The sequence below is a fragment of the Dendropsophus ebraccatus genome, chromosome 4, assembly GCF_027789765.1.
Source record: "Dendropsophus ebraccatus isolate aDenEbr1 chromosome 4, aDenEbr1.pat, whole genome shotgun sequence".
In the NCBI taxonomy this organism is placed as follows: Eukaryota; Metazoa; Chordata; class Amphibia; order Anura; family Hylidae; genus Dendropsophus; species Dendropsophus ebraccatus.
Window position 1 is genome coordinate 11394348 of NC_091457.1, and position 10472 is coordinate 11404819.

The window sequence follows — 10472 nt, forward strand, 5'->3', positions numbered from 1 at the left end:
CTTTTGGGAGGGGGGGGGGGGGGGGGGGGGCAATACAATACGATTATAAAAATTTTCGACGAACTTCTTCTTTTAAAGGCCCTATTACCTCCTGCCACAACAACAGCAAGAACACAGACTTGTTGCTTAGAGAAAAAACAAACAGAGACCCCTACTGGCTGATTGAGAACATTACATATTTTTTCTTTTTTTTACTAATTTAAAATAAAATGCTGTAAAACAATTCCAAACTTTTCATTGAAGCCAAAATATAAATAAATGCAAAACAGTGTTTGGAGATGCACGGAAGTTCAATGTTCTCACAAAATAAAAGTCAAACTTTTTTTGCAAACAAGTGAATATAGTGCCTTTCCCATACAGGAGAAATATAACCGGCTCATTCACACGCATATAAATAGATAATATAAGTTAGTAAACTTCTCAAACATAAAAAAAGGAAATACAGTAACATTAACAGCGTACGTGTGCCCGTTCCAGATATGTCCCATGTACAAGTGCAGAGAGACCACACCTGTCCAGGCACAGCACACATGAAGGGGGTAAAGAGCAGCATCGCCCCCAACCATCACTTTACACATTGTAAGAAGTTGAGTCACTCTACATCCGGTATTATACTCCAGAGCTGCACTCACTATTCTGCTGGTGGGGTCACTGTGTACATACATTACTGATCCTGAGTTACATCCTGTATTATACACCAGAGCTGCACTCACTATTCTGAAGATCGAATATAACCACGACTCTGCATTATAATGCAGCATGTAATTCAAGATAAATAATATTTGTACACAGTAACCCCACCAGGAGAATAGTGAGTGCAGCTCTGGAGGATAATACAGGATGTAACTCAGGATCAGTCGAGTATAAGTAATGTAATGTATGTACACAGTGATCCCACCAGCAGAGTAGTGAGTGCAGCTCTGGAGTCAATGTGTTATAAACTGTTTTATACTTCAGAGCTGCATTCTTAATTCTGCTGATTGCTTGTGCAAACAATCAGTAAGCATGTTTGTGTGTGCTCTTAAAGGGGTTATCCAGCGCTACAAAAAAATGGCCACTTTTACCCTACTCTTGTCTCCAGTTCAGGTGTGGCTTGCAATTAAGCTCCATTTACTTCAATGGAACAGAGTACCAAACTCCATCCAATCTGGGGACAAGAGGGGAAAAAATGGCCATGTTTTTGTAGCGCTGGATAACCCCTTTAAGCTCCATTAACTTCAATGGAACTGAGCAGCAAAACCCCGCCCAAGCTGGAGACAAGAGTGGGTCTGTCCCTGGAAGAAAGTGGCCATGTTTTTGTAGCGCTGAAGAACCTCTTTAATAGCTTTGCTGCACTCACATAATGCAGAGAGGGTGAGAGCTCTTCCACCAAAAGACTGGTTTAATGATGTTATTTCCCAGAATGCAAATCACTTGGGGGGGCACTAATGAGAAGTGGACAAAGCTTGGAGACAGCCCTGTAAGTGCTAGGATGAGATGAATGAACGCCTTTACAGACACTGAACAAGCAGGGGGCGCTCAGCTGTGACTCATTACAAGATAGATGGAAGTCAATGGCTACAACAATGACTCAACGGTAAAGTGACGGTCAGCGGCGAAACTGCACAACAGCAATAATTAAAAAGATCAACCAAACGAAACGCGTTTCGGCCACGACTGCTCATTGAAAGTCTTTTTTTGTCTTTTGTTTTCAGTCCTTAATTTCACGGCTCAGTGGAAGTTCTCGGCTGTCCCCGGCTCCTCACTCCGCGCTGAGGTTTTTTTGGGCAACTCCGTAAGTGCAAATCTGCATAAATCAGAGAAGGAAATGAAAGGTCAGCGGTGGAAAGATGAGATCACACAGGCACAGGGGCGAGAGCTCATCTGCCACGGAAAATGTGAGCTTACCGGCCCAGGCTGTAATCTCTATAGGGGGTCACACCCCTCATTTGGCTGGGAGGGAGGGGGGGGGGGGTAGAATGCCAGCATAGGCAGATGATGTGTCCACAGCCCTGATGGTATACGGAACCTTGGCTCTCAGGCTGTTGCAAAACTACTCTCATCATGCCAGATGGGAGTTGTAGTTTTGCACCAGCTGGAGAGCCAAAGTTCACTCCCCCTGGTCTAGGGACTGGACAAAAAGAGGTTTGCTTTCTTACTTATAGAAAACAGCGCCACACCTGTGCACAGGCCGAATGTGGTACTGCAGCTTTTCAATGAGAATTGCATAAACAGTTACATTATATCCACCTACTATAACAATAGTTTCTACTAATTCCTATAGAAGTCTGCACTATCCCTGTAATCTATCTGTAGAGCAACGGGTCATATTTTTATATCATCCCAGCTTATAAAAGTTACATAGACAATGAAATTGTACAGATTCTGCAATCGCTACTAAATGGGCACAGTCAGGAACTTGCTTAAATATCATATAGGTCAAAGTTTTAGTGTTTTTTTTTTTTTAAAGTGACAAGACACACAAAAAAAAAAAAAAAATTACATCAAATTTGATCAATTGATTGTGGTCTGGTTATTGTAGAGATCAGTGGAGCGGGTCTAACAGCCAGATCTATTAAAAAACTTTTGACATGTGAAAAGTTTTTTAAAGGTACAGGACACTTAAAAGCAGGGATGGGGAACCTTCGTCCCTCCGGCATTTGCTAAACTACAATTCCCATCAAGCGTAAACTTTGGCTGTCCAGGCACTATGGGAATTGTAGTCTTGCAACAGCTGGAGGGCCGAAGGTTCCCCATCCATGCGAATGTACCACTAAGGATATTAATTCACATTTTTTTTATATCACCTGGTCTGCATGGAGATTCCAGTGCCAGGGTGCTTTTTTTTTTTTTTTTTTTTTTTTTAATTGTCGCCCGTTTTCCACCATTTGCGGCAATTTCTTCATATGCAAATTGGGCTGCTTTACACACTGAAGGTGGATCGGGCTCCCCCAGTGTACCGCCATCCCCTCCCCTTTCTGGCACAGTCACAATTGATTATGAAGGAGGTGAGTCACCAAGGGGAGGGGATAGCGGTACACTGGAGGAGCCCGATCCACCTTCAGTGTGTAAAGTAGCCCAATTTGCATATGAAGAAATCAGCGCAAATGCTCGGAACCAGGCGGCAATTCAAAACAAGGACCAGGTGATATAAATAAATACATATTTTATTTAAAAAAAAAAAAAAAACTTTTGCTTTATAATGTAATTATATATTAGGCAATTTCTTAAAGGTGTATGAAAATTTTCTCTTATAAAATCAACTGGTGTCAGAAAGTTATATTAGATTTGTCATTTACTTCCATTTAAAAATCTCCCGTCTTCCAGTACTTATCAGCTGTTGTACGTCCTGCAGGAAGTGGTGTATTCTTTCCAGTCTGACACAGTGCTCTCTGCTGCCCCCTCTGTCCATGTCAGGAACTGTCCAGAGCAGGAGAGGTTTTCTATGGGGATTTGCTGCTGCTCTGGACAGTTCCTGATATGGACAGAGGTAGCAGCAGAGAGCACTGTATCAGACTGGAAGGGGGGGGGGGGGGGGGAGCCAGGTGTAGCAGAGCCAAACTCATCCAAAATCAGTCATCTGCAGTCTAACCAGTTCGGCTCTGCTACATCTGGTCCAGATCATAGATTTCTTTCTGCCTCTAGTGCACACCATGCAATAGATGTATATAGAATTACACTACAGTGTCTCAGACAAAGTGTACTGTCACTTTAAAAAAAAAAAAAAAAAAAAGGAAAAACTTTTGACATGTTAAAAGGGTAGTTCACCCAAAAAAATATTTCTTTCAAATCACCTGGTGCCGGAGACTTGTAATTTTACTTCTAATAAAAAAAAAAAAATTCTCCAGTCTTCCAGTATTTATCAGCTGCTGGATGTCCTGCAGGAAGTGGCAGAAGTGTAATCCTATATACATCTATTGCATGGTGTGCACTAGAGGCAGAAAGAAATCTATGATCTGGACCAGATGTAGCAGAGCCAAACTGGTTAGACTGCAGATGACACATTTTGGATGAGTTGGGCTCTGCTACATCTGGCTAACCCCCCCCCCCATAAAATGGGCAGTGACTCACGCTTCGCTTCTTATCTTCTCATCATTAAGCAAACACATATTATAAATCATGGATGTGAGCCCACTGATAAACCCCTCTAAACCTCCGTCCATTGTCCATGACATCACCCCGCCCCCCTCGGTCTGGAAAGAGCTCAGACTGCGGCAAGTCCGGGGGATCACTCATCTCCGGAGAAGATTTATCAGCTCTGTGGACGCTGCACAAGTCAAAGTCAACAAGGCAGAGAAGACAATGCAATGAGGAAGAGGGGAAGGGGGCACGGGTGGTGGGGATAAATGGAAGGTCCCCTGCAGTCATGAGGGGGGCCATGAACTTGACTTCTATAGAAGGAACCTAATTGTGTCAATGACCCCTTCTACAAAGTCAACTACAACTCCCAGCATGCCCTGACAGCCTTCGGCTCTGCTCCCTCTATAGCACCTGTTTTGAATCTGGAACACTTCAAATATTCGAAAACTACAACTCCCAGCATGCCCTGACAGCCGAAGGCTGTCAGGGCATGCTGGGAGTTGTAGTTTTCGAATATTTGAAGTGTTCCAGATTCAAAACAGGTGCTATAGAGGGAGCAGAGTTAGCCATATTGCCATTCAGGACTCTGGGAAAGCTGAGTGATATGGCTTTTTATAAGATACTCTAATATATCCAGAGAGTTCTGTCAATGTATACATTGCAGCGTCTGGGTGGGGTCATTCGAGAACAAGAAGCTCTCAGCCATGTCCTTAGATGACCCCAAATCTTCTTGAGAACACAGTGTACAGGCAAGGGAGACAGGGCTGCAGCCACAGACATGAGATACTTATCGCCTCGAACCATAGAAGTCTATGGGCATCAGTTATCTGTCTGCTCCACCACTCAGAACATCATGCAACACTCTGGACTGATCCTAATCTGTACAGCCGCAATGTGACAAGGAAGAAAGAGGGTGCAGGTGCATAGTGTGAACAGTGTCTTATATCCACTGGTGCACAGAACACATGAGGGGAGATTTATCAAACATGGTGTAAAGTGAAACTGGCTCAGTTGCCTCTAGCAACCAATCAGATTCCACCTTTCATTTTCCAAAGCCTGTGAGGAATGAAAGGTGGAATCTGATTGGTTGCTAGGGGCAACTGAGCCAGTTTCACTTTAGGGTGTGTTCACACCTACAGGATCCACAGCAGATTTGATGCCGAGTTATTCAGTGCGGATCCGCAGCAGAAAATAAGCTGCGGATCCGGTAAGTGTGAACGTACCCTTACACCATGTTGGATAAATCTCCCCCATGGTCTTTAGACAAGAGCTCCCCTAGTGGTCACTGCAGGAGCATCACAGTAGACCGCAGCCTTACCTCCATCACCGGATCATCTTGCGCGGCGTGTGTTCTGTGGGGATGGGGGACGCCGGGTGCAGCTTGTCACAAAGCGCTGCAACAACTTTCGCTTTTTTTCTCAGTGGGAAAAAGTCTGAAACAGATTAAAAAAAAAGGATCAGGAAAAAAAACATTAGACTGCAGATTATGGGAGTTTAATACAGATTTCACAGGTCCTGTTAGGAGTTTGGTTTAGTTACTTAGTGGAGTGTAAGCTCTTCAGACAAGGATGGTATACATGACTTTGCTTTGATTCCTTATTATACACTGGGTACACTGCTGATGCTGTATAAATATACATGTATAATAATGAATATATTATCCATATGACCGTACGCCTTGGACCCCTGAGGCCACACTGGTGAACTCTGCCCATGATGTGACGCACTTAGACAAACTTTATTGAAATGAACAATGGCCGCCTTATTATTGCTTGCTGCGGCTTTATGGGGGCTGCAGGAAGGGAGAATGTTGGGGGTTCAGAGCCGCGGATCAGCATAAAGTGTAATATTAAATGGAGAATGTGACAGACATTACAATGGCAACCAGTCCTTTAGGAAAGCTCTACCCCAATCTGTGGCACAACTACAACTCCTATCATGCCCTGAGCTCAAAAGGCTGCTGGGCCATGATGGGAGTTGTAGGGTGCAGAGGTAGTAGAGGCAATCAGTGTTATATGGTGTCAGGGCATGCTGGGAGTTGTAGTTTTGGGGAAAACTACTGTAGGGGGTACAGAGGTGGGCATGACATGATGGGGGTAGTAGTTTTCTAATAGTTGGAGATCACAGCTACTTTCCACATTAGCCAACAGACTGAACAGTAAAACCTTAACCTGGTGGGAGTTGTAGTGCCACAGATACTAGGAGCAGGTGTAACAGTCACAGTCAGGGCATGGTGAGGGTTGTAGTTGGTAGCTGGGAGGCACTTCCCTATGGTAGGAATGGGGAAGCTGTGTCCGTCGAGCTGTTGCAAAACTACAATCCCCATCAAGCCTGGACAGCTAAAGCTTTGGCTATCCATGCATGATGGTGGTTGTAGTTTTGCAACAGCTGGAGAGCCAAGGTTCCCTACCTCTGCCTTAAGGGGTAGCAGTGACAACCACAGACTGTCAGGCTATGATGGGAGTTGTAGTTTAGTAAAAGGCTGGGAATCACTGGCTTTTGGTGACGAGTGCAGCTGATAAATGTAAACTACAACCCGTAGCAGTCGGGGCATGCTGGGAGTTGTAGTTTTACTAAATTCATTGGTGACTACTGCATTAATGCAAACCCCCATACAATTACAGACCACCAGGAATGATGATTGCAATCTAGGGCAGCAGATGTTACCGGCCGCCGTTTCCCGCAGGAAGGAGATAATTAGATGTAATTCGTATTTCTCGCCGTGGATCCAGTAAATGTGCAGCAGCTCCTCGCAGCATTGAAATGCTTCATGCTCAGCTGAGATCAGCAGCACAAATTGCTGTGCTTGCACTTCTATTGTACTAGTGGAAAGGCAGCCAGAGGGGGGAGAGAGGAGGGAGAGGAGGGGTACGCGGGGGGGGCATGGCTGCCCCGAGCCAGAGGACAAGCTGAGGATCTCAAGACTAGAGCCAGCGGGTACATAGCACTGCACAAAGCAATGAAGCCCCTACAGCCAGCAGAAGGGGGGCCCCATCATCATATACTGTATGAAAGAGACCAGGAAACATGACAGGAGAAGGAATAAGGAGGAGCAGGTGATGCAACAGGCGGCCAGAAAGTGCAATCCAGGTTACCAGACAAGCGGAGAAACCCTGGTGACGAGAGCGACACAGCAAATCAGTGACAACCGAAGTGACTAATCGGTGTGGTAACCCAACCGCAGCAACCAATCCCAGCGGTAACACAGGATACAGGAGTGTACGGAGCAAATCAGCGTGAATCGGGGATCGTAACAAAGGAAGAGACAATGAGAAACCATACAGTGACTGCCAATCAGGAGAGAGGGCAAGCGGGACCGTGCAGGGACATGATACAAAGTAACCGGGACCGAGCAGGGTCAGAATACAGTGTAACCGGGACACAACACAACGTAACGGGGACCGAGCAGGGTCAGAATACAACATAACGGGGACCGAGCAGGGTCAGAATACAACATAACGGGGACCGAGCAGGGTCAGAATACAACATAACGGGGACCGAGCAGGGTCAGAATACAACATAACGGGGACCGAGCAGGGTCAGAATACAACGTGACCAGGACCGTGCAGGGTCACAATACAATGTAACCGGGACAAAGCAGGGTGAGAATACAGGGTAACCAGGACACAATACAATAACAATGGACAGAGCAAGGTCAGAACAAAATGTAACCGGGACGCAATCCAATGTATCTGGGACAGAGCAGGGTCAGAATACAATGTAACTGGGACAGAACAGAGTAAGGATACAGAGCAACTGGAACAGAGGAGCAGGGTGAGGATTACACAGTAACCTGGGACAGAGGAGCAGGGTCAGGATACAGGGTAACCAGGACAAAGCAGTATACAGGGTATATGGGACTATACACTGAGCAATCATGAAACAATGAAAATACAACATAACCAGAGTATAACAGCAGCCAGGATAACCAGGACAGTGACAGAGGCAGGGTGACACTAGGATATCCATAATACTCGGGGGAGTAAGGTTGTTACTACCCAGCAGGGGCGGCTTAGGGGGCCCAGTGTATTGCAGGAGCAGGCCATGGGGCCCCCTGATGCGGCGGGCCCCATAGCAGCCGCTATAGCTGCTACAGTGGTAGTTACGCCCCTGCTACCGAGCCATATGTCCTGATATTATACATTGCAGAAACAATGAGACCAGAACAGAATAGCCATCAAGATACAATGTAACCGACACAGTCAGAGAGGACAGACACTGGAGTATACAGGAACCAAGGAGAGAACACAGCTACAATACACAGAAGTTACAGTGTAACATGTGAGACACAAGATGAGGAGAAAACATACACAAGAGCGGATACAATGTAACCAAAACAATAGACAATGTCATCTCTGCAGTCACAGTGTAATAGAGCCCAGATATAATGCAGGGTATACAGCAGGGGGATACAGATACCATAGAGAGCACAGGTACAACCAGGAGATAATAGAGAGCTGTGATAATGAGGAGAAAACATAAACAAGAGTTGATACAATGTAACCAAAACAATGGACAAGCTTTAACAATGAGGGATAGTACAGGAGGCGTCACAACATAGGTACAATAGTGCACTACAACCTCCAGTATGCAAGGAAACCATACACTACAACCCCCAGCATGTAAGACAACAAGGTACTACAACCCCCAGCATGTAAGAAAACACAATACAACAACCTCCAGCATGCAAAAGATTCCATACACTACAACCTCCAGCATATATGGCAACAAGGTACTACAACCCCAAATGTGCAAGACCATACACTACAACCTCCAGTGTGCTATGCAGTACCAACTAGCTGTTAGACAATGATACACCACACAACTACACCCCCCAGTGTGCAGAGCCTGCCCCAGTATACAGGCACTACCACCCCCCCCAGTATACAGGCACTACCACCCCCCCCCAGTATACAGGCACTACCACCCCCCCCAGTATACAGGCACTACCACCCCCCCCCAGTATACAGGCACTACCACCCCCCCCAGTATACAGGCACTACCACCCCCCCCAGTATACAGGCACTACCACCCCCCCCCCCCAGTATACAGGCACTACCACCCCCCCCAGTATACAGGCACTACCACCCCCCCCCCCAGTATACAGGCACTACCACCCCCCCCCCAGTATACAGGCACTACCACCCCCCCCCCAGTATACAGGCACTACCACCCCCCCCCCAGTATACAGGCACTACCACCCCCCCCCCAGTATACAGGCACTACCACCCCCCCCCAGTATACAGGCACTACCACCCCCCCAGTATACAGGCACTACCACCCCCCCAGTATACAGGCACTACCACCCCCCCAGTATACAGGCACTACCACCCCCCCCAGTATACAGGCACTACCACCCCCCCAGTATACAGGCACTACCACCCCCCCCGTATACAGGCACTACCACCCCCCCCGTATACAGGCACTACCACCCCCCCCAGTATACAGGCACTACCACCCCCCCAGTATACAGGCACTACCACCCCCCCAGTATACAGGCACTACCACCCCCCAGTATACAGGCACTACCACCCCCCAGTATACAGGCACTACCACCCCCCAGTATACAGGCACTACCACCCCCCAGTATACAGGCACTACCACCCCCCAGTATACAGGCACTACCACCCCCCAGTATACAGGCACTACCACCCCCATCCTCCCCCGGGTACCTGTGATAGGAGCCGCAGGCCTCTTGTCGGTCCGGGGGCAGGCAGGTGTGTCCGGGGGGCTCAGGGCGGGGGGCTCCGGGGTGTCGGTGCCCCGGGGGGTCCTGTAGAAGGGGGGCACGGTCTCCTCCCCGCTCTCCTCCCACACATAGCGGCTGCTGGGCAGGGGGACCCCCCGCTGGAAGTCAAAGTCCCACCGGCGGCTGCTGTCCTCCTCCATCTCCCGTAACCGGGCGTGCAGCTCCCGCCTCAGCTCCGCGTGATCCACCGGCCCGAACAGGCTCCTGCAAGCCCCGGTGCCCGGCCTGGGGGCGCCCTCCGCCCGCTGCACATTGCACATGATCCCGGTGCCCGGTCCGTGACTGTCAGAGCCCGCAGGAGGCTGCCCAGTGCCCCGCTCCCCGCACCGGCCGAGGTTATCTACACACGTCCAGGCCCCGCCCACACCATCACAGGAGACTACTACGGGAGGCACGGCCCCGCCCACAGCCTCATACAGACTACACACTGAGCTATGATTGGTGGAAATAACTGTCAATCAATTTGTACCCAGACAGACCAAAACACCCGTAGTATATAAATATTATACAAGACATCCCCCATAACAGTGTCATCTACACAACCCCCATAAGTGTCATCTACACAACCCCCATAACAGTGTCATCTACACAACCCCCATAAGTGTCATCTACACAACCCCTATAACAGTGTCATCTACACAACCCCCATAAGTGTCATCTACAC

General features: G+C 47.9%; 1 protein-coding gene across 1 annotated transcript; it reads right to left on the bottom strand.

Moving 5' to 3' along the window:
- Positions 1 to 217: 217 nt before the first annotated feature.
- On the bottom strand, positions 218 to 10186 carry CDKN1C (cyclin dependent kinase inhibitor 1C). The gene is made up of 3 exons (XM_069968078.1): positions 9732 to 10186; positions 5378 to 5492; positions 218 to 1786 (listed from the first exon to the last, which is right to left on the bottom strand). The coding sequence occupies exons 1-2, from the start codon at positions 10066 to 10068 to the stop codon at positions 5383 to 5385; spliced, it is 447 nt and encodes a 148-aa protein (XP_069824179.1). The 5' UTR covers positions 10069 to 10186; the 3' UTR covers positions 218 to 1786; positions 5378 to 5382.
- Between the last annotated feature and the right edge of the window lie 286 nt (positions 10187 to 10472).